A 24,146-nucleotide genomic window follows, 5' to 3' on the forward strand; every position below is an offset into this window, starting at 1 on the left:
TCTGAATCTTCTGATGATATTATTCACAGTTGATGATGACAACTGCAAACTCTTTGCAATTTTTCGCTGGGTAACACCTCTCTGATACTGTTCCGCTATCTTTTTACGCAACATTGTGGGAGTTGGTGATCCTCTACCCATCTTGGCTTCTGAGGGACACTGCCAATCTGAGAAGCACTTTTTATACCCAATCATATTGCCAATTGACCTGATTAGTGCTGATTGGTCTTCCAGGTGTTTGCTGTATGCTCAAATGACTTTTTCCAGCCTCTAATAGGTTCTTGTCCCAACTTTTTTGGGATTTGTTGACACCATGAAATCCTTAATATCATACAATTTCTCAGTTTAAACTATTGACCTGTGATTTATGTTGTATTCTGAATAAAATATTAGAAGTTGGCACCTCCACATCATTGCATTCAGTTTTTATTCACAATTTCTAAAGTGTCCCAACTTTTTTGGAATCCGGTTTGTAGATGTATATATATATATATATATATATATATATGTATAGTCCAAGGCTTTTGCAGGAGCCCTAAACTCTCTGCTTTTGTCTTTGAAGGTGATTTTAAATCTTGCAGGATACAGTTGACCAAACGCACATCACTCCGACCGTGTAAGGCCCTCCGAATGTCAGTAAACGCGGCGATTGCTTTTGCCACATTGGTGGTGTATTCAGGTTGCGATCCTTTTGTCGTCGTACATCAACGGGAACTGGTCTTTAGCGCTCGTCAGGATGTCGGCGCCGTCTTCATCATAATGCAACTTAATGATGTGACACGAGGCCTTCCTCCGTCTCCTGGATTCTTAGGTGCAATTGCTCAATGTGAGCGATTAACTTTCACATCTCGATCCAACTGCAGAGCTTCTTTAATCATTTTGGAGACTTCTTTAGGAGTTTGGCCGCTCTTTTACTATATGGACATTGCCGCGTCTCATCCTCCCTTCCATTTCGTCGCACTTGTCCCGTAGTTTGACAAGCTCAGTTTGAAGATCTGTCATGGTGGTTTTCACTTCGTCGGACCATGATGATAATCCTCCTTTCACATCTTCAATACCCGTTTTGATAGAAGTGAGTTCTGCTCGGACAGCAGAAGAGTTCTCCACTATTTCGGCCCTCACAGCGTTAATGTCAGTCCTGAGAGTGGTGAACTCTCCTCTCTTGTAATTTGGGAGATTTCCCCTCGCAGAGAGGCCAGAATGTCCACTTTCATTCCCTCTGTCATTTCAGGGCTTTTAAGTTGCGGCTTATCGTCCTCCATTGTGCACTGCCTCATGGTGCTAGCCGCTAGCTTAAATGCGCTACCGTCAAATATGAATTTGCGCAGTTTATCAGCCATTTGATAGGAACTGTCAGCTGAAGTTAATTCTTTTGAAGTCCAAAAGTATTATCAGGCCAGTTTACATCTCTTTTAATAAAGAGTTGTCATTTTTAAAGCAGAAAATTTTGCAAACCTGCAGGAGCACAGAAATGTGCGTCCTTACTCCGTGTTTGCTCACTAGCCACGAGTACGTCCTTTTTATCTTCATTTCCACTCCTCGACTTTCTAACCCAACATCAGACATTGAAGTAGAAGTTTGTACCTGACAGCTGTCTTCATCAGTGATCTGTGCTCCCTGCAGGTGCGTCTTCTTGCCGGATAACGGAGCCTTCTTTGTCAACTACGTCATCGCTTCAGCCTTCATTGGGAACGCCATGGATCTCCTGAGGATTCCCGGTCTACTCATGTACATGATCCGACTCTGCCTGGCCCACTCAGCCGCAGAGCGCCGCAATGTCAAGAGGGTGAGGACAAACTGACAGGACCGGTTCAGGATCAGAGGACGGGTCCGGACTTAGATGGCTTATGGCTGAGAGGACAGACCTGGACATGTTGAATGTTTTATCCCCAAGCGTCTCTGAATTTCTGCCTTTGTCTCCGCAGCATCAGGCCTACGAGTTCCAGTTTGGGGCGGCATACGCCTGGATGATGAACGTCTTCACCGTGGTGATGGCCTACAGTATCACCTGTCCCATCATTGTCCCATTTGGTCAGTCTCAAACCGTCTCTTTTACAGCTCTTCAGCATATCTGTCAACCTCGGGGGGGGCGGGGGGGGGGGGATTAGGGTTAGGGAAAATACAGGACGCTGTGAGGAAACAGGGAAAAATTTGGTAGAACGGGATACTTGACAGCTCTGCCAATCAGTCCAGTAGAACTTGTCTTTACATCAACTGTCCCTGTAGGTCTGATGTACATGCTGCTGAAACACCTGGTGGACAGGTACAACATGTACTACGCGTACTTGCCATCCAAACTGGACAAGAAGATCCACTCTGGAGCCGTCACTCAGGTAGTGGCTGCACCCATCATCTGCCTCTTCTGGCTGCTCTTCTTCTCCACCATGCGCACAGGTAAGCTCCGCCCCCATGTTGGGCTCCGTGTTAGACACCGTGTTGGGCATCGCGTTGGGCACCGTGTTGGGCTTTGTGTTGGGCTACATGTTGGACACCGCGTTGGGCACCGCGTTGGGCTCCGCGTTGGGCTCCGTGTTGGGCTATGTGTTGGGCTACATGTTGGACACCGTGTTGGGCTACATGTTGGACACCGCGTTGGGCACCGCGTTGGGCACCGCGTTGGGCTCCGCGTTGGGCTCCGTGTTGGGCTCCGTGTTGGGCTCCGTTTTGGGCTTCGTGTTGGGCTTTGTGTTGGGCTACATGTTGGACACCGCGTTGGGCTCCGCGTTGGGCTCCGTGTTGGGCTATGTGTTGGGCTACGTGTTGGACACCGTGTTGGGCTTCGTGTTGGACACCGCGTTGGACACCGTGTTGGGCTTCGTGTTGGGCTTCGTGTTGGACACCGTGTTGGGCTTCGTGTTGGGCACCGTGTTGGGCTACGTGTTGGGCACCGTGTTGGGCTACGTGTTGGACACCGTGTTGGACACCGTGTTGGGCTCCGGGTTGGGCTCCGTGTTGGGCTTTGTGTTGGGCTACATGTTGGACACCGCGTTGGGCACCGCGTTGGGCTCCGTGTTGGGCTTCGTGTTGGGCACCGTGTTGGGCACCGTGTTGGGCTACATGTTGGACACCGTGTTGGGCTACATGTTGGACACCGCGTTGGGCTCCGCGTTGGGCTCCGTGTTGGGCTCCGTTTTGGGCTTCGTGTTGGGCTTTGTGTTGGGCTACATGTTGGACACCGCGTTGGGCTCCGCGTTGGGCTCCGCGTTGGGCTATGTGTTGGGCTACGTGTTGGACACCGTGTTGGGCTTCGTGTTGGGCTCCGTGTTGGGCTATGTGTTGGGCTACATGTTGGACACCGTGTTGGGCTACATGTTGGACACCGCGTTGGGCACCGCGTTGGGCACCGCGTTGGGCACCGCGTTGGGCTCCGTGTTGGGCTTCGTGTTGGGCACCGTGTTGGGCACCGTGTTGGGCTACATGTTGGACACCGTGTTGGGCTACATGTTGGACACCGCGTTGGGCTCCGTGTTGGGCTTCGTGTTGGGCACCGTGTTGGGCTCCGTGTTGGGCTCCGTATTGGGCTCCTTGTTGGGCTACGTGTTGGGCACCGTGTTGGGCTACATGTTGGACACCGCGTTGGGCTCCGTGTTGGGCTATGTGTTGGGCACCGTGTTGGGCTACATGTTGGACACCGTGTTGGGCTACATGTTGGACACCGCGTTGGGCACCGCGTTGGGCTCCGTGTTGGGCTCCGTGTTGGGCCTCGTGTTGGGCTACATGTTGGACACCGTGTTGGGCTCCGTGTTGGGCTTCGTGTTGGGCTTCGTGTTGGGCTTCGTGTTGGGCTACGTGTTGGGCTTCGTGTTGGGCTTTGTGTTGGGCTACATGTTGGTCACCGTCTTGGGCACCGTGTTGGGCTACGTGTTGGGCACCGTGTTGGGCTTCGTGTTGGACACCGCGTTGGACACCGTGTTGGGCTTCGAGTTGGGCACCGCGTTGGATACCGTGTTGGGCTTCGTGTTGGGCACCGTGTTGGGCTACGTGTTGGGCTCCGTGTTGGGCTCCGTGTTGGGCACCGTGATGGGCTTTGTGTTGGGCACCGTGTTGGGCTCCGTGTTGGGCTTCGTGTTGGGCTTCGTGTTGGGCTCCGTGTTGGGCTACGTGTTGGACACCGTGTTGGGCTTCGTGTTGGGCTCCGTGTTGGGCTACGTGTTGGGCTTCGTGTTGGGCTCCGTGTTGGGCTACGTGTTGGGCTTCGTGTTGGGCACCGTGTTGGGCTCCGTGTTGGGCTCCGTGTTGGGCTCCGTATTGGGCTCCTTGTTGGGCTACGTGTTGGGCACCGCGTTGGGCTCCGTGTTGGGCTCCGTGTTGGGCTTCGTGTTGGGCACCGTGTTGGGCTCCGTGTTGGGCTTCGTGTTGGGCTACATGTTGGACACCGTGTTGGGCTCCGTGTTGGGCTCCGTGTTGGGCCTCGTGTTGGGCTACATGTTGGACACCGTGTTGGGCTCCGTGTTGGGCTTCGTGTTGGGCTTCGTGTTGGGCTACGTGTTGGGCTTCGTGTTGGGCTTTGTGTTGGGCTACATGTTGGTCACCGTCTTGGGCACCGTGTTGGGCTACGTGTTGGGCACCGTGTTGGGCTTCGTGTTGGACACCGCGTTGGACACCGTGTTGGGCTTCGAGTTGGGCACCGCGTTGGATACCGTGTTGGGCTTCGTGTTGGGCACCGTGTTGGGCTACGTGTTGGGCTCCGTGTTGGGCTCCGTGTTGGGCACCGTGATGGGCTTCGTGTTGGGCACCGTGTTGGGCTCCGTGTTGGGCTTCGTGTTGGGCTTCGTGTTGGGCTCCGTGTTGGGCTACGTGTTGGACACCGTGTTGGGCTTCGTGTTGGGCTCCGTGTTGGGCTATGTGTTGGGCTTCGTGTTGGGCTCCGTGTTGGGCTACGTGTTGGGCTTTGTGTTGGGCACCGTGTTGGGCTCCGTGTTGGGCTCCGTGTTGGGCTCCGTGTTGGGCTCCGTGTTGGGCTCCGTGTTGGGCTACGTGTTGGACACCGTGTTGGGCACCGTGTTGGGCTCCGTGTTGGGCTTCGTGTTGGGCTTTGTGTTGGGCTACATGTTGGACACCGTGTTGGGCTCCGTGTTGGGCTCCGTGTTGGGCTCCGTGTTGGGCTTCGTGTTGGGCTGCGTGTTGGGCTCCGTGTTGGGCTACGTGTTGGACACCGTGTTGGGCTTCGTGTTGGGCTCCGTGTTGGGCTACGTGTTGGGCTTCGTGTTGGGCTCCGTGTTGGGCTACGTGTTGGGCTTCGTGTTGGGCACCGTGTTGGGCTACGTGTTGGGCTCCGTGTTGGGCTACGTGTTGGGCTCCGTGTTGGGCTTCGTGTTGGGCTTCGTGTTGGGCTTTGTGTTGGGCTACATGTTGGACACCGTGTTGGGCTACATGTTGGACACCGTGTTGGGCTACATGTTGGACACCGCGTTGGGCACCGCGTTGGGCACCGCGTTGGGCTCCGTGTTGGGCTCCGTGTTGGGCTCCGTTTTGGGCTTCGTGTTGGGCTACATGTTGGACACCGCGTTGGGCTCCGTGTTGGGCTATGTGTTGGGCTACGTGTTGGACACCGTGTTGGGCTTCGTGTTGGACACCGCGTTGGACACCGTGTTGGGCTTCGTGTTGGGCTTCGTGTTGGACACCGTGTTGGGCTTCGTGTTGGGCACCGTGTTGGGCTACATGTTGGACACCGTGTTGGGCTTTGTGTTGGGCTACATGTTGGACACCGCGTTGGGCACCGCGTTGGGCTCCGTGTTGGGCTTCGTGTTGGGCACCGTGTTGGGCTACATGTTGGACACCGTGTTGGGCTACATGTTGGACACCGCGTTGGGCACCGCGTTGGGCTCCGTGTTGGGCTCCGTGTTGGGCTCCGTGTTGGGCTCCGTTTTGGGCTTCGTGTTGGGCTTTGTGTTGGGCTACATGTTGGACACCGCGTTGGGCTCCGCGTTGGGCTCCGTGTTGGGCTATGTGTTGGGCTACGTGTTGGACACCGTGTTGGGCTTCGTGTTGGGCTTCGTGTTGGACACCGTGTTGGGCTTCGTGTTGGGCACCTTTTTGGGCTACGTGTTGGGCACCGTGTTGGGCTACGTGTTGGACACCGTGTTGGGCTTCGTGTTGGGCACCGTGTTGGGCTCCGTGTTGGGCTTTGTGTTGGGCTACATGTTGGACACCGCGTTGGGCACCGCGTTGGGCTCCGTGTTGGGCTTCGTGTTGGGCTTCGTGTTGGGCTCCGTATTGGGCTTTGTGTTGGGCTACATGTTGGACACCGCGTTGGGCTCCGTGTTGGGCTATGTGTTGGACACCGTGTTGGGCTTCGTGTTGGACACCGTGTTGGGCTTCGAGTTGGGCACCGCGTTGGATACCGTGTTGGGCTTCGTGTTGGGCACCGTGTTGGGCACCGTGTTGGGCTACGTGTTGGGCTCCGTGTTGGGCTCCGTGTTGGGCACCGTGATGGGCTTCGTGTTGGGCACCGTTGTGGGCTCCGTGTTGGGCTTCGTGTTGGGCTTAGTGTTGGGCTCCGTGTTGGGCTTCGTGTTGGGCTTCGTGTTGGGCTCCGTATTGGGCTTCGTGTTGGGCTCCGTGTTGGGCTACGTGTTGGGCTTCGTGTTGGGCACCGTGTTGGGCTCCGTGTTGGGCTCCGTGTTGGGCTACGTGTTGGACACCGTGTTGGGCACCGTGTTGGGCTCCGTGTTGGGCTTCGTGTTGGGCTTCGTGTTGGGCACCGTGTTGGGCTCCGTGTTGGGCTTCGTGTTGGGCTTCGTGTTGGGCTCCGTATTGGGCTTTGTGTTGGGCTTTGTGTTGGGCACCGCGTTGGATACCGTGTTGGGCTTCGTGTTGGGCACCGTGTTGGGCACCGTGTTGGGCTACGTGTTGGGCTCCGTGTTGGGCTCCGTGTTGGGCACCGTGATGGGCTTCGTGTTGGGCACCGTTGTGGGCTCCGTGTTGGGCTTCGTGTTGGGCTTAGTGTTGGGCTCCGTGTTGGGCTTCGTGTTGGGCTTCGTGTTGGGCTTCGTGTTGGGCTCCGTATTGGGCTTTGTGTTGGGCTTTGTGTTGGGCTACATGTTGGACACCGCGTTGGGCTCCGTGTTGGGCTATGTGTTGGACACCGTGTTGGGCTTCGTGTTGGACACCGTGTTGGGCTTCGAGTTGGGCACCGCGTTGGATACCGTGTTGGGCTTCGTGTTGGGCACCGTGTTGGGCACCGTGTTGGGCTACGTGTTGGGCTCCGTGTTGGGCTCCGTGTTGGGCACCGTGATGGGCTTCGTGTTGGGCACCGTTGTGGGCTCCGTGTTGGGCTTCGTGTTGGGCTTAGTGTTGGGCTCCGTGTTGGGCTCCGTGTTGGGCTACGTGTTGGACACCGTGTTGGGCTTCGTGTTGGGCTCCGTGTTGGGCTACGTGTTGGGCTTCGTGTTGGGCTCCGTGTTGGGCTACGTGTTGGGCTTCGTGTTGGGCACCGTGTTGGGCTCCGTGTTGGGCTCCGTGTTGGGCTACGTGTTGGACACCGTGTTGGGCACCGTGTTGGGCTTCGTGTTGGGCTTCGTGTTGGGCACCGTGTTGGGCTCCGTGTTGGGCTCCGTGTTGGGCTCCGTGTTGGGCTTCGTGTTGGGCACCGTGTTGGGCTTCGTGTTGGGCTTCGTGTTGGGCTTTGTGTTGGGCTACATGTTGGACACCGTGTTGGGCTACATGTTGGACACCGTGTTGGGCTACATGTTGGACACCGTGTTGGGCTTCGTGTTGGGCTACGTGTTGTACACCGTGTTGGGCTACATGTTGGACACCGCGTTGGGCACCGCGTTGGGCTCCGTGTTGGGCTTCGTGTTGGGCACCGTGTTGGGCTCCGTGTTGGGCTCCGTATTGGGCTCCTTGTTGGGCTACGTGTTGGGCACCGCGTTGGGCTCCATGTTGGGCTATGTGTTGGACACCGCGTTGGGCTCCGTGTTGGGCTATGTGTTGGACACCGTGTTGGGCTTCGTGTTGGACACCGTGTTGGGCTTCGAGTTCGGCACCGCGTTGGATACCGTGTTGGGCTTCGTGTTGGGCACCGTGTTGGGCACCGTGTTGGGCTACGTGTTGGGCTCCGTGTTGGGCTCCGTGTTGGGCACCGTGATGGGCTTCGTGTTGGGCACCGTTGTGGGCTCCGTGTTGGGCTTCGTGTTGGGCTTAGTGTTGGGCTCCGTGTTGGGCTCCGTGTTGGGCTACGTGTTGGACACCGTGTTGGGCTTCGTGTTGGGCTCCGTGTTGGGCTACGTGTTGGGCTTCGTGTTGGGCTCCGTGTTGGGCTACGTGTTGGGCTTCGTGTTGGGCACCGTGTTGGGCTCCGTGTTGGGCTCCGTGTTGGGCTACGTGTTGGACACCGTGTTGGGCACCGTGTTGGGCTCCGTGTTGGGCTTCGTGTTGGGCTTCGTGTTGGGCACCGTGTTGGGCTCCGTGTTGGGCTCCGTGTTGGGCTCCGTGTTGGGCTCCGTGTTGGGCTTCGTGTTGGGCTTCGTGTTGGGCTTTGTGTTGGGCTACATGTTGGACACCGTGTTGGGCTACATGTTGGACACCGTGTTGGGCTACATGTTGGACACCGTGTTGGGCTTCGTGTTGGGCTACGTGTTGTACACCGTGTTGGGCTACATGTTGGACACCGCGTTGGGCACCGCGTTGGGCTCCGTGTTGGGCTTCGTGTTGGGCACCGTGTTGGGCACCGTGTTGGGCTCCGTGTTGGGCTCCGTATTGGGCTCCTTGTTGGGCTACGTGTTGGGCACCGCGTTGGGCTCCATGTTGGGCTCCGTGTTGGGCTTCGTGTTGGGCTTCGTGTTGGGCTTCGTGTTGGGCTTTGTGTTGGGCTACGTGTTCGGCTTCGTGTTGAGCTTTGTGTTGGGCTACATGTTGGTCACCGTCTTGGGCACCGTGTTGGGCTACGTGTTGGGCACCGCGTTGGGCTCCGTGTTGGGCTCCGTGTTGGGCTCCGTGTTGGGCCTCGTGTTGGGCACCGTGTTGGGCTCCGTGTTGGGCTTCGTGTTGGGCTACATGTTGGACACCGTGTTGGGCTCCGTGTTGGGCTCCGTGTTGGGCCTCGTGTTGGGCTACATGTTGGACACCGTGTTGGGCTCCGTGTTGGGCTTCGTTTTGGGCTTCGTGTTGGGCTTCGTGTTGGGCTTCGTGTTGGGCTACGTGTTGGGCTTCGTGTTGGGCTTTGTGTTGGGCTACATGTTGGTCACCGTCTTGGTCACCGTGTTGGGCTACGTGTTGGGCACCGTGTTGGGCTACATGTTGGGCTCCGTGTTGGGCTATTTGTTGGGCTTCGTGTTGGGCACCGTGTTGGGCTCCGTGTTGGGCTACGTGTTGGGCTCCGTGTTGGGCACCGTGATGGGCTTCGTGTTGGGCACCGTGTTGGGCTCCGTGTTGGGCTTCGTGTTGGGCTTCGTGTTGGGCTTTGTGTTGGGCTACATGTTGGACACCGTGTTGGGCTACATGTTGGACACCGTGTTGGGCTACATGTTGGACACCGTGTTGGGCTTCGTGTTGGGCTACGTGTTGTACACCGTGTTGGGCTACATGTTGGACACCGCGTTGGGCTCCGTGTTGGGCTTCGTGTTGGGCACCGTGTTGGGCTCCGTGTTGGGCTCCGTGTTGGGCTCCGTGTTGGGCTACGTGTTGGGCACCGCGTTGGGCTCCGTGTTGGGCTTCGTGTTGGGCTTTGTGTTGGGCTACATGTTGGACACCGTGTTGGGCTACATGTTGGACACCGTGTTGGGCACCGCGTTGGGCTCCGTGTTGGGCTCCGTATTGGGCTTTGTGTTGGGCTGTGTTTTGGGCTACATGTTGGACACCGCGTTGGGCTCCGTGTTGGGCTATGTGTTGGACACCGTGTTGGGCTTCGTGTTGGACACCGCGTTGGACACCGTGTTGGGCTTCGAGTTGGGCACCGCGTTGGATACCGTGTTTGGCTTCGTGTTGGGCACCGTGTTGGGCACCGTGTTGGGCACCGTGTTGGGCTACGTGTTGGGCTCCGTGTTGGGCACCGTGATGGGCTTCGTGTTTGGCACCGTGTTGGGCTCCGTGTTGGGCTTCGTGTTGGGCTTCGTGTTGTTCTTTGTGTTGGGCTCCGTGTTGGGCTCCGTGTTGGGCTACGTGTTGGACACCGTGTTGGGCTTCGTGTTGGGCTCCGTGTTGGGCTACGTGTTGGGCTTCGTGTTGGGCTCCGTGTTGGGCTACGTGTTGGGCTTCGTGTTGGGCACCGTGTTGAGCTCCGTGTTGGGCTACGTGTTGGGCTCCGTGTTGGGCTTCGTTTTGGGCTTCGTGTTGGGCTTCGTGTTGGGCTACGTGTTGGGCTTCGTGTTGGGCTACGTGTTGGGCTACATGTTGGTCACCGTCTTGGGCACCGTGTTGGGCTACGTGTTGGGCACCGTGTTGGGCTACATGTTGGGCTCCGTGTTGGGCTACGTGTTGGGCTTCGTGTTGGGCACCGTGTTGGGCTCCGTGTTGGGCTCCGTGTTGGGCTACGTGTTGGGCTACGTGTTGGGCTCCGTGTTGGGCACCGTGATGGGCTTCGTGTTGGACACCGTGTTGGGCTACATGTTGGACACCGCGTTGGGCACCGCGTTGGGCACCGCGTTGGGCTCCGTGTTGGGCTCCGTGTTGGGCTCCGTGTTGGGCTCCGTTTTGGGCTTCGTGTTGGGCTTTGTGTTGGGCTACATGTTGGACACCGCGTTGGGCTCCGCGTTGGGCTCCGTGTTGGGCTATGTGTTGGGCTACGTGTTGGACACCGTGTTGGGCTTCGTGTTGGACACCGCGTTGGACACCGTGTTGGGCTTCGTGTTGGGCTTCGTGTTGGACACCGTGTTGGGCTTCGTGTTGGGCACCGTGTTGGGCTACGTGTTGGGCACCGTGTTGGGCTATGTGTTGGACACCGTGTTGGACACCGTGTTGGGCTCCGTGTTGGGCTCCGTGTTGGGCTTTGTGTTGGGCTACATGTTGGACACCGCGTTGGGCACCGCGTTGGGCTCCGTGTTGGGCTTCGTGTTGGGCACCGTGTTGGGCACCGTGTTGGGCTACATGTTGGACACCGTGTTGGGCTACATGTTGGACACCGCGTTGGGCACCGCGTTGGGCTCCGTCTTGGGCTCCGTGTTGGGCTCCGTGTTGGGCTCCGTTTTGGGCTTCGTGTTGGGCTTTGTGTTGGGCTACATGTTGGACACCGCGTTGGGCTCCGCGTTGGGCTCCGTGTTGGGCTATGTGTTGGGCTACGTGTTGGACACCGTGTTGGGCTTCGTGTTGGGCTTCGTGTTGGACACCGTGTTGGGCTTCGTGTTGGGCACCGTGTTGGGCTACGTGTTGGGCACCGTGTTGGGCTACGTGTTGGACACCGTGTTGGGCTTCGTGTTGGGCACCGTGTTGGGCTCCGTGTTGGGCTTTGTGTTGGGCTACATGTTGGACACCGCGTTGGTCACCGCGTTGGGCTCCGTGTTGGGCTTCGTGTTGGGCACCGTGTTGGGCTCCGTGTTGGGCTTCGTGTTGGGCTCTGTTTTGGGCTTTGTGTTGGGCTACATGTTGGACACCGTGTTGGGCTTCGTGTTGGGCTACGTGTTAGGCACCGCGTTGGGCTCCGTGTTGGGCTCCGTGTTGGGCACCACGTTGGGCACCGTGTTGGGCACCGCGTTGGGCTCCGTGTTGGGCTCCGTATTGGGCTCCGTATTGGGCTTCGTGTTGGGCTCCGTGTTGGGCTCCGTGTTGGGCTCCGTGTTGGGCTTCGTGTTGGGCTTCGTGTTGGGCTTTGTGTTGGGCTACATGTTGGACACCGTGTTGGGCTACATGTTGGACACACCGGGCTTCGTGTTGGGCTACGTCTTGGACACCGTGTTGGGCTACATGTTGGACACCGTGTTGGGCTTCGTGTTGGGCTACATGTTGGACACCGTGTTGGGCTACATGTTGGACACCGTGTTGGGCTTCGTGTTGGGCTACGTGTTGGACACCGTGTTGGGCTACATGTTGGACACCACGTTGGGCACCGCGTTGGGCTCCGTGTTGGGCTTCGTGTTGGGCTCCGTATTGGGCTTTGTGTTGGGCTTTGTGTTGGGCTACATGTTGGACACCGCGTTGGGCTCCGTGTTGGGCTATGTGTTGGACACCGTGTTGGACACCGTGTTGGGCTTCGTGTTGGGCTTCGTGTTGGACACCGTGTTGGGCTTCGTGTTGGGCACCGTGTTGGGCTACGTGTTGGGCACCGTGTTGGGCTACGTGTTGGACACCGTGTTGGGCTTCGTGTTGGGCTCCGTGTTGGGCTTTGTGTTGGGCTACATGTTGGGCTCCGTGTTGGGCTACGTGTTGGGCTTCGTGTTGGGCACCGTGTTGGGCTCCGTGTTGGGCTCCGTGTTGGGCTACGTGTTGGGCTCCGTGTTGGGCACCGTGATGGGCTTCGTGTTGGACACCGCGTTGGACACCGTGTTGGGCTTCGAGTTGGGCACCGCGTTGGATACCGTGTTGGGCTTCGTGTTGGGCTACGTGTTGGGCTACATGTTGGTCACCGTCTTGGGCACCGTGTTGGGCTACGTGTTGGGCACCGTGTTGGGCTACATGTTGGGCTCCGTGTTGGGCTACGTGTTGGGCTTCGTGTTGGACACCGTGTTGGGCTCCGTGTTGGGCTCCGTGTTGGGCTACGTGTTGGGCTCCGTGTTGGGCACCGTGATGGGCTTCGTGTTGGACACCGTGTTGGGCTACATGTTGGACACCGCGTTGGGCACCGCGTTGGGCTCCGTGTTGGGCTCCGTGTTGGACACCGCGTTGGGCTCCGCGTTGGGCTCCGTGTTGGGCTATGTGTTGGGCTACGTGTTGGACACCGTGTTGGGCTTCGTGTTGGACACCGCGTTGGACACCGTGTTGGGCTTCGTGTTGGGCTTCGTGTTGGACACCGTGTTGGGCTTCGTGTTGGGCACCGTGTTGGGCTACGTGTTGGGCACCGTGTTGGGCTACGTGTTGGACACCGTGTTGGACACCGTGTTGGGCTCCGTGTTGGGCTCCGTGTTGGGCTTTGTGTTGGGCTACATGTTGGACACCGCGTTGGGCACCGCGTTGGGCTCCGTGTTGGGCTTCGTGTTGGGCACCGTGTTGGGCACCGTGTTGGGCTACATGTTGGACACCGTGTTGGGCTACATGTTGGACACCGCGTTGGGCACCGCGTTGGGCTCCGTGTTGGGCTCCGTGTTGGGCTCCGTGTTGGGCTCCGTTTTGGGCTTCGTGTTGGGCTTTGTGTTGGGCTACATGTTGGACACCGCGTTGGGCTCCGCGTTGGGCTCCGTGTTGGGCTATGTGTTGGGCTACGTGTTGGACACCGTGTTGGGCTTCGTGTTGGGCTTCGTGTTGGACACCGTGTTGGGCTTCGTGTTGGGCACCGTGTTGGGCTACGTGTTGGGCACCGTGTTGGGCTACGTGTTGGACACCGTGTTGGGCTTCGTGTTGGGCTCCGTGTTGGGCTTTGTGTTGGGCTACATGTTGGACACCGCGTTGGGCTCCGTGTTGGGCTTCGTGTTGGGCACCGTGTTGGGCACCGTGTTGGGCACCGTGTTGGGCTCCGTGTTGGGCTTCGTGTTGGGCTCTGTGTTGGGCTTTGTGTTGGGCTACATGTTGGACACCGTGTTGGGCTTCGTGTTAGGCACCGCGTTGGGCTCCGTGTTGGGCTCCGTGTTGGGCACCGCGTTGGGCTCCGTGTTGGACACCGCGTTGGGCACCGCGTTGGGCTCTGTGTTGGGCTCCGTATTGGGCTTCGTGTTGGGCTCCGTGTTGGGCTCCGTGTTGGGCTTCGTGTTGGGCTTCGTGTTGGGCTTTGTGTTGGGCTACATGTTGGACACCGTGTTGGGCTACATGTTGGACACCGGGCTTCGTGTTGGGCTACGTCTTGGACACCGTGTTGGGCTACATGTTGGACACCGTGTTGGGCTTCGTGTTGGGCTCCGTGTTGGGCTACATGTTGGACACCGTGTTGGGCTACATGTTGGACACCGTGTTGGGCTTCGTGTTGGGCTACGTGTTGGACACCGTGTTGGGCTACATGTTGGACACCGCGTTGGGCACCGCGTTGGGCTCCGTGTTGGGCTTCGTGTTGGGCTCCGTATTGGGCTTTGTGTTGGGCTTTGTGTTGGGCTACATGTTGGACACCGCGTTGGGCTCCGTGTTGGGCTATGTGTTGGGCACCGTGTTGGGCTACATGTTGGACACCGTGTTGGGCTACATGTTGGACACCGCGTTGGGCACCGCGTTGGGCTCCGTGTTGGGCTCCGTGTTGGGCTCCGTGTTGGGCTCCGTTTTGGGCTTCGTGTTGGGCTTTGTGTTGGGCTACATGTTGGACACCGCGTTGGGCTCCGCGTTGGGCTCCGTGTTGGGCTATGTGTTGGGCTACGTGTTGGACACCGTGTTGGGCTTCGTGTTGGGCTTCGTGTTGGACACCGTGTTGGGCTTCGTGTTGGGCACCGTGTTGGGCTACGTGTTGGGCACCGTGTTGGGCTACGTGTTGGACACCGTGTTGGGCTTCGTGTTGGGCTCCGTGTTGGGCTTTGTGTTGGGCTACATGTTGGACACCGCGTTGGGCTCCGTGTTGGGCTTCGTGTTGGGCACCGTGTTGGGCACCGTGTTGGGCACCGTGTTGGGCTCCGTGTTGGGCTCCGTGTTGGGCTCCGTGTTGGGCTTCGTGTTGGGCTTCGTGTTGGGCTTCGTGTTGGGCTTTGTGTTGGGCTACATGTTGGACACCGTGTTGGGCTACATGTTGGACACCGTGTTGGGCTACATGTTGGGCTTCGTGTTGGGCTACGTGTTGTACACCGTGTTGGGCTACATGTTGGACACCGCGTTGGGCTCCGTGTTGGGCTTCGTGTTGGGCACCGTGTTGGGCTCCGCTTTGGGCTCCGTATTGGGCTCCTTGTTGGGCTACGTGTTGGGCACCGCGTTGGGCTCCATGTTAGGCTCCGTGTTGGGCTTCGTGTTGGGCTACGTGTTGGACACCGTGTTGGGCTTCGTGTTGGGCTCCGTGTTGGGCTACGTGTTGGGCTTCGTGTTGGGCTCCGTGTTGGGCTACGTGTTGGGCTTCGTGTTGGGCACCGTGTTGGGCTCCGTGTTGGGCTCCGTGTTGGGCTCCGTGTTGGGCTACGTGTTGGACACCGTGTTGGGCACCGTGTTGGGCTCCGTGTTGGGCTTCGTGTTGGGCTTCGTGTTGGGCACCGTGTTGGGCTCCGTGTTGGGCTCCGTGTTGGGCTCCGTGTTGGGCTTCGTGTTGGGCTTCGTGTTGGGCTACATGTTGGACACCGTGTTGGGCTACATGTTGGACACCGTGTTGGGCTACATGTTGGACACCGCGTTGGGCACCGCGTTGGGCTCCGTGTTGGGCTTCGTGTTGGGCACCGTGTTGGGCTCCGTGTTGGGCTCCGTATTGGGCTCCTTGTTGGGCTACGTGTTGGGCACCGCGTTGGGCTCCATGTTGGGCTCCGTGTTGGGCTTCGTGTTGGGCACCGTGTTGGGCTCCGTGTTGGTCTTCTTGTTGGGCTACATGTTGGACACCGTGTTGGGCTCCGTGTTGGGCTCCGTGTTGGGCCTCGTGTTGGGCTACATGTTGGACACCGTGTTGGGCTCCGTGTTGGGCTTCGTGTTGGGCTTCGTGTTGGGCTACGTGTTGGGCTTCGTGTTGGGCTTTGTGTTGGGCTACATGTTGGTCACCGTCTTGGGCACCGTGTTGGGCTACGTGTTGGGCACCGCGTTGGGCTCCGCGTTGGGCTCCGTGTTGGGCTCCGTGTTGGGCTTCGTGTTGGGCACCGTGTTGGGCTCCGTGTTGGGCTTCGTGTTGGGCTACATGTTGGACACCGTGTTGGGCTCCGTGTTGGGCTCCGTGTTGGGCCTCGTGTTGGGCTACATGTTGGACACCGATTTGGGCTCCGTGTTGGGCTTCGTTTTGGGCTTCGTGTTGGGCTTCGTGTTGGGCACCGTGTTGGGCTCCGTGTTGGGCTCCGTATTGGGCTCCTTGTTGGGCTACGTGTTGGGCACCGCGTTGGGCTCCATGTTGGGCTCCGTGTTGGGCTTCGTGTTGGGCACCGTGTTGGGCTCCGTGTTGGGCTTCGTGTTGGGCTACATGTTGGACACCGTGTTGGGCTCCGTGTTGGGCTCCGTGTTGGGCCTCGTGTTGGGCTACATGTTGGACACCGTGTTGGGCTCCGTGTTGGGCTTCGTGTTGGGCTTCGTGTTGGGCTTCGTGTTGGGCTACGTGTTGGGCTTCGTGTTGGACACCGCGTTGGACACCGTGTTGGGCTTCGTGTTGGGCTTCGTGTTGGGCTTCGTGTTGGACACCGTGTTGGGCTTCGTGTTGGGCTCCGTGTTGGGCTACGTGTTGGGCACCGTGTTGGGCTCCGTGTTGGGCTCCGTGTTGGGCTCCGTGTTGGGCTACGTGTTGGACACCGTGTTGGGCACCGTGTTGGGCTCCGTGTTGGGCTTCGTGTTGGGCTTCGTGTTGGGCACCGTGTTGGGCTCCGTGTTGGGCTCCGTGTTGGGCTTCGTGTTGGGCTTCGTGTTGGGCTACATGTTGGACACCGTGTTGGGCTACATGTTGGACACCGTGTTGGGCTACATGTTGGACACCGCGTTGGGCACCGCGTTGGGCTCCGTGTTGGGCTTCGTGTTGGGCACCGTGTTGGGCTCCGTGTTGGGCTCCGTATTGGGCTCCTTGTTGGGCTACGTGTTGGGCACCGCGTTGGGCTCCATGTTGGGCTCCGTGTTGGGCTTCGTGTTGGGCACCGTGTTGGGCACCGTGTTGGGCTCCGTGTTGGGCTCCGTGTTGGGCTCCGTGTTGGGCTTCGTGTTGGGCTTCGTGTTGGGCTACATGTTGGACACCGTGTTGGGCTACATGTTGGACACCGTGTTGGGCTACATGTTGGACACCGCGTTGGGCACCGCGTTGGGCTCCGTGTTGGGCTTCGTGTTGGGCACCGTGTTGGGCTCCGTATTGGGCTCCTTGTTGGGCTACGTGTTGGGCACCGCGTTGGGCTCCATGTTGGGCTCCGTGTTGGGCTTCGTGTTGGGCACCGTGTTGGGCTCCGTGTTGGGCTTCGTGTTGGGCTACATGTTGGACACCGTGTTGGGCTCCGTGTTGGGCCTCGTGTTGGGCTACATGTTGGACACCGTGTTGGGCTCCGTGTCGGGCTTCGTGTTGGGCTACGTGTTGGGCCTCGTGTTTGGCTACATGTTGGACACCGTGTTGGGCTCCGTGTTGGGCTTCGTTTTGGGCTTCGTGTTGGGCTTCGTGTTGGGCTTCGTGTTGGGCACCGTGTTGGGCTCCGTATTGGGCTCCTTGTTGGGCTACGTGTTGGGCACCGCGTTGGGCTCCATGTTGGGCTCCGTGTTGGGCTTCGTGTTGGGCACCGTGTTGGGCTCCGTGTTGGGCTTCGTGTTGGGCTACATGTTGGACACCGTGTTGGGCTCCGTGTTGGGCTCCGTGTTGGGCCTCGTGTTGGGCTACATGTTGGACACCGTGTTGGGCTCCGTGTTGGGCTTCGTGTTGGGCTTCGTTTTGGGCTTCGTGTTGGGCTCCGTGTTGGGCTTCGTGTTGGGCTTCGTGTTGGGCTACATGTTGGACACCGTGTTGGGCTACATGTTGGACACCGTGTTGGGCTACATGTTGGACACCGCGTTGGGCACGGCGTTGGGCTCCGTGTTGGGCTTCGTGTTGGGCACCGTGTTGGGCTCCGTGTTGGGCTCCGTATTGGGCTCCTTGTTGGGCTACGTGTTGGGCACCGCGTTGGGCTCCATGTTGGGCTCCGTGTTGGGCTTCGTGTTGGGCACCGTGTTGGGCTACATGTTGGACACCGCGTTGGGCTCCGTGTTGGGCTCCGTGTTGGGCTACGTGTTGGGCACCGCGTTGGGCTCCGTGTTGGGCTTCGTGTTGGGCTTTGTGTTGGGCTACATGTTGGACACCGTGTTGGGCTACATGTTGGACACCGCGTTGGGCACCGCGTTGGGCTCCGTGTTGGGCTCCGTATTGGGCTTTGTGTTGGGCTTTGTGTTGGGCTACATGTTGGACACCGCGTTGGGCTCCGTGTTGGGCTATGTGTTGGACACCGTGTTGGGCTTCGTGTTGGACACCGCGTTGGACACCGTGTTGGGCTTCGAGTTGGGCACCGCGTTGGATACCGTGTTGGGCTTCGTGTTGGGCACCGTGTTGGGCTCCGTGTTGGGCTCCGTGTTGGGCTTCGTGTTGGGCTTCGTGTTGGGCTACGTGTTGGGCTTCGTGTTGGGCTTTGTGTTGGGCTACATGTTGGTCACCGTCTTGGGCACCGTGTTGGGCTACGTGTTGGGCACCGTGTTGGGCTTCGTGTTGGGCTTCGTGTTGGGCTTTGTGTTGGGCTACATGTTGGACACCGTGTTGGGCTACATGTTGGACACCGTGTTGGGCTACATGTTGGACACCGTGTTGGGCTACATGTTGGACACCGTGTTGGGCTTCGTGTTGGGCTACGTGTTGTACACCGTGTAGGGCTACATGTTGGACACCGCGTTGGGCTCCGTGTTGGGCTCCGTGTTGGGCTACGTGTTGGGCACCGTGTTGGGCTTCGTGTTGGGCTCCGTGTTGGGCTTCGTGTTGGGCTCCGTGTTGGGCTTCGTGTTGGGCACCGTGTTGGGCACCGTGTTGGGCACCGTGTTGGGCTCCGTGTTGGGCTCCGTGTTGGGCTTCGTGTTGGGCTTCGTGTTGGGCTACATGTTGGACACCGTGTTGGGCTACATGTTGGACACCGTGTTGGGCTACATGTTGGACACCGCGTTGGGCACCGCGTTGGGCTCCGTGTTGGGCTTCGTGTTGGGCACCGTGTTGGGCTCCGTGTTGGGCTCCGTATTGGGCTCCTTGTTGGGCTACGTGTTGGGCACCGCGTTGGGCTCCATGTTGGGCTCCGTGTTGGGCTTCGTGTTGGGCACCGTGTTGGGCTCCGTGTTGGGCTTCGTGTTGGGCTACATGTTGGACACCGTGTTGGGCTCCGTGTTGGGCCTCGTGTTGGGCTACATGTTGGACACCGTGTTGGGCTCCGTGTTGGGCTTCGTGTTGGGCTTCGTGTTGGGCTACGTGTTGGGCCTCGTGTTTGGCTACATGTTGGACACCGTGTTGGGCTCCGTGTTGGGCTTCGTTTTGGGCTTCGTGTTGGGCTTCGTGTTGGGCTTCGTGTTGGGCACCGTGTTGGGCTCCGTATTGGGCTCCTTGTTGGGCTACGTGTTGGGCACCGCGTTGGGCTCCATGTTGGGCTCCGTGTTGGGCTTCGTGTTGGGCACCGTGTTGGGCTCCGTGTTGGGCTTCGTGTTGGGCTACATGTTGGACACCGTGTTGGGCTCCGTGTTGGGCTCCGTGTTGGGCCTCGTGTTGGGCTACATGTTGGACACCGTGTTGGGCTCCGTGTTGGGCTTCGTGTTGGGCTTCGTGTTGGGCTTCGTGTTGGGCTCCGTGTTGGGCTTCGTGTTGGGCTTCGTGTTGGGCTACATGTTGGACACCGTGTTGGGCTACATGTTGGACACCGTGTTGGGCTACATGTTGGACACCGCGTTGGGCACGGCGTTGGGCTCCGTGTTGGGCTTCGTGTTGGGCACCGTGTTGGGCTCCGTGTTGGGCTCCGTATTGGGCTCCTTGTTGGGCTACGTGTTGGGCACCGCGTTGGGCTCCATGTTGGGCTCCGTGTTGGGCTTCGTGTTGGGCACCGTGTTGGGCTACATGTTGGACACCGCGTTGGGCTCCGTGTTGGGCTACGTGTTGGGCACCGCGTTGGGCTCCGTGTTGGGCTTCGTGTTGGGCTTTGTGTTGGGCTACATGTTGGACACCGTGTTGGGCTACATGTTGGACACCGTGTTGGGCTACATGTTGGACACCGCGTTGGGCACCGCGTTGGGCTCCGTGTTGGGCTCCGTATTGGGCTTTGTGTTGGGCTTTGTGTTGGGCTACATGTTGGACACCGCGTTGGGCTCCGTGTTGGGCTATGTGTTGGACACCGTGTTGGGCTTCGTGTTGGACACCGCGTTGGACACCGTGTTGGGCTTCGAGTTGGGCTACGTGTTGGGCACCGCGTTGGGCTCCGTGTTGGGCTTCGTGTTGGGCTACGTGTTGGGCTTCGTGTTGGGCACCGTGTTGGGCTCCGTGTTGGGCTCCGTGTTGGGCTACGTGTTGGACACCGTGTTGGGCTACATGTTGGACACCGCGTTGGGCACCGCGTTGGGCTCCGTGTTGGGCTTCGTGTTGGGCTCCGTATTGGGCTTTGTGTTGGGCTTTGTGTTGGGCTACATGTTGGACACCGCGTTGGGCTCCGTGTTGGGCTATGTGTTGGACACCGTGTTGGGCTTCGTGTTGGACACCGCGTTGGACACCGTGTTGGGCTTCGAGTTGGGCACCGCGTTGGATACCGTGTTGGGCTTCGTGTTGGGCACCGTGTTGGGCACCGTGTTGGGCTACGTGTTGGGCTCCGTGTTGGGCTCCGTGTTGGGCTCCGTGTTGGGCACCGTGATGGGCTTCGTGTTGGGCACCGTGTTGGGCTCCGTGTTGGGCTTCGTGTTGGGCTTCGTGTTGGGCTCCGTGTTGGGCTCCGTGTTGGGCTTCGTGTTGGGCTTCGTGTTGGGCTCCGTGTTGGGCTCCGTGTTGGGCTACGTGTTGGACACCGTGTTGGGCTTCGTGTTGGGCTCCGTGTTGGGCTTCGTGTTGGGCTCCGTGTTGGGCTACGTGTTGGGCTTCGTGTTGGGCACCGTGTTGGGCTCCGTGTTGGGCTACGTGTTGGGCTCCGTGTTGGGCTACGTGTTGGACACCGTGTTGGGCACCGTGTTGGGCACCGTGTTGGGCTCCGTGTTGGGCTTCGTGTTGGGCTTCGTGTTGGGCTTTGTGTTGGGCTACATGTTGGACACCGTGTTGGGCTACATGTTGGACACCGTGTTGGGCTACATGTTGGACACCGCGTTGGGCACCGCGTTGGGCTCCGTGTTGGGCTTCGTGTTGGGCTCCGTATTGGGCTTTGTGTTGGGCTTTGTGTTGGGCTACATGTTGGACTCAGCGTTGGGCTCCGTGTTGGGCTATGTGTTGGACACCGTGTTGGGCTTCGAGTTGGGCACCGCGTTGGATACCGTGTTGGGCTTCGTGTCTGGCACCGTGTTGGGCACCGTGTTGGGCTACGTGTTGGGCTCCGTGTTGGGCTCCGTGTTGGGCACCGTGATGGGCTTCGTGTTGGGCACCGTGTTGGGCTTCGTGTTGGGCTTCGTGTTGGGCTTTGTGTTGGGCTACATGTTGGACACCGTGTTGGGCTACATGTTGGACACCGTGTTGGGCTACATGTTGGACACCGTGTTGGGCTTCGTGTTGGGCTACGTGTTGTACACCGTGTTGGGCTACATGTTGGACACCGCGTTGGGCTCCGCGTTGGGCTCCGTGTTGGGCTATGTGTTGGACACCGTGTTGGGCTTCGTGTTGGACACCGCGTTGGACACCGTGTTGGGCTTCGAGTTGGGCACCGCGTTGGATACCGTGTTGGGCTTCGTGTTGGGCACCGTGTTGGGCACCGTGTTGGGCTACGTGTTGGGCTCCGTGTTGGGCTCCGTGTTGGGCTTCGTGTTGGGCACCGTGTTGGGCTCCGTGTTGGGCTTCGTGTTGGGCTTCGTGTTGGGCTTTGTGTTGGGCTACATGTTGGACACCGTGTTGGGCTACATGTTGGACACCGTGTTGGGCTTCGTGTTGGGCTACGCGTTGTACACCGTGTTGGGCTACATGTTGGACACCGCGTTGGGCACCGCGTTGGGCTCCGTGTTGGGCTTCGTGTTGGGCACCGTGTTGGGCTCCGTGTTGGGCTCCGTGTTGGGCTACGTGTTGGGCACTGCGTTGGGCTCCGTGTTGGGCTCCGTGTTGGGCTTCGTGTTGGGCACCGTGTTGGGCTCCGTGTTGGGCTTCATGTTGGGCACCGTGTTGGGCTCCGTGTTGGGCTACGTGTTGGGCTACGTGTTGTACACCGTGTTGGGCTACATGTTGGACACCGTGTTGGGCACCGTGTTGGGCTCCGTTTTGGGCTCCGTGTTGGGCTCCGTGTTGGGCTACGTGTTGGGCACCGCGTTGGGCTCCGTGTTGGGCTTCGTGTTGGGCTACGTGTTGGGCTTCGTGTTGGGCACCGTGTTGGGCTCCGTGTTGGGCTACATGTTGGACACCGTGTTGGGCTACATGTTGGACACCGCGTTGGGCACCGCGTTGGGCTCCGTGTTGGGCTTCGTGTTGGGCTCCGTATTGGGCTTTGTGTTGGGCTTTGTGTTGGGCTACATGTTGGACACCGCGTTGGGCTCCGCGTTGGGCTCCGTGTTGGGCTATGTGTTGGACACCGTGTTGGGCTTCGTGTTGGACACCGCGTTGGACACCGTGTTGGGCTTCGAGTTGGGCACCGCGTTGGATACCGTGTTGGGCTTCGTGTTGGGCACCGTGTTGGGCACCGTGTTGGGCTCCGTGTTGGGCTCCGTGTTGGGCTCCGTGTTGGGCACCGTGATGGGCTTCGTGTTGGGCACCGTGTTGGGCTCCGTGTTGGGCTTCGTGTTGGGCTTCGTGTTGGGCTCCGTGTTGGGCTCCGTGTTGGGCTACGTGTTGGACACCGTGTTGGGCTTCGTGTTGGGCTCCGTGTTGGGCTTCGTGTTGGGCTCCGTGTTGGGCTACGTGTTGGGCTTCGTGTTGGGCACCGTGTTGGGCTCCGTGTTGGGCTACGTGTTGGGCTCCGTGTTGGGCTACGTGTTGGACACCGTGTTGGACACCGTGTTGGGCACCGTGTTGGGCACCGTGTTGGGCTCCGTGTTGGGCTTCGTGTTGGGCTTCGTGTTGGGCTTTGTGTTGGGCTACATGTTGGACACCGTGTTGGGCTACATGTTGGACACCGTGTTGGGCTACATGTTGGACACCGCGTTGGGCACCGCGTTGGGCTCCGTGTTGGGCTTCGTGTTGGGCTCCGTATTGGGCTTTGTGTTGGGCTTTGTGTTGGGCTACATGTTGGACTCAGCGTTGGGCTCCATGTTGGGCTCCGTGTTGGGCTTCGTGTTGGGCACCGTGTTGGGCTCCGTGTTGGGCTTCGTGTTGGGCTACATGTTGGACACCGTGTTGGGCTCCGTGTTGGGCTCCGTGTTGGGCCTCGTGTTGGGCTACATGTTGGACACCGTGTTGGGCTCCGTGTTGGGCTTCGTGTTGGGCTTCGTGTTGGGCTTCGTGTTGGGCTCCGTGTTGGGCTTCGTGTTGGGCTTCGTGTTGGGCTACATGTTGGACACCGTGTTGGGCTACATGTTGGACACCGTGTTGGGCTACATGTTGGACACCGCGTTGGGCACGGCGTTGGGCTCCGTGTTGGGCTTCGTGTTGGGCACCGTGTTGGGCTCCGTGTTGGGCTCCGTATTGGGCTCCTTGTTGGGCTACGTGTTGGGCACCGCGTTGGGCTCCGTGTTGGGCTTCGTGTTGGGCTACGTGTTGGGCTTCGTGTTGGGCACCGTGTTGGGCTCCGTGTTGGGCTACATGTTGGACACCGTGTTGGGCTACATGTTGGACACCGCGTTGGGCACCGCGTTGGGCTCCGTGTTGGGCTTCGTGTTGGGCTCCGTATTGGGCTTTGTGTTGGGCTTTGTGTTGGGCTACATGTTGGACACCGCGTTGGGCTCCGCGTTGGGCTCCGTGTTGGGCTATGTGTTGGACACCGTGTTGGGCTTCGTGTTGGACACCGCGTTGGACACCGTGTTGGGCTTCGAGTTGGGCACCGCGTTGGATACCGTGTTGGGCTTCGTGTTGGGCACCGTGTTGGGCACCGTGTTGGGCTACGTGTTGGGCTCCGTGTTGGGCTCCGTGTTGGGCTCCGTGTTGGGCACCGTGATGGGCTTCGTGTTGGGCACCGTGTTGGGCTCCGTGTTGGGCTTCGTGTTGGGCTTCGTGTTGGGCTCCGTGTTGGGCTCCGTGTTGGGCTACGTGTTGGACACCGTGTTGGGCTTCGTGTTGGGCTCCGTGTTGGGCTTCGTGTTGGGCTCCGTGTTGGGCTACGTGTTGGGCTTCGTGTTGGGCACCGTGTTGGGCTCCGTGTTGGGCTACGTGTTGGGCTCCGTGTTGGGCTACGTGTTGGACACCGTGTTGGACACCGTGTTGGGCACCGTGTTGGGCACCGTGTTGGGCTCCGTGTTGGGCTTCG

At 59.2% G+C, this 24,146-nt stretch overlaps 1 protein-coding gene across 3 annotated transcripts in view; it reads left to right on the top strand.

Annotated features, from left to right (window-relative positions):
* Positions 1 to 24,146, top strand: part of LOC306774796 (CSC1-like protein 2) — a 112,571-nt gene that overhangs the window by 50,251 nt on the left and 38,174 nt on the right. For 2 of the 3 annotated variants that reach the window (XM_079264967.1, XM_079264968.1), the window contains 3 exons: positions 1,624 to 1,786; positions 1,926 to 2,031; positions 2,227 to 2,394. In XM_079264967.1, the coding sequence (XP_079121093.1) occupies positions 1,624 to 1,786; positions 1,926 to 2,031; positions 2,227 to 2,394 (437 nt within the window). The remainder of the gene's footprint in view (positions 1 to 1,623; positions 1,787 to 1,925; positions 2,032 to 2,226; positions 2,395 to 24,146) is intronic. The other variant, XM_079264969.1, reaches the window with a different exon arrangement.

The sequence above is a fragment of the Telmatherina bonti genome, assembly GCF_933228915.1.
Source record: "Telmatherina bonti genome assembly, chromosome: 3".
Lineage (NCBI taxonomy): Eukaryota > Metazoa > Chordata > Actinopteri > Atheriniformes > Telmatherinidae > Telmatherina > Telmatherina bonti.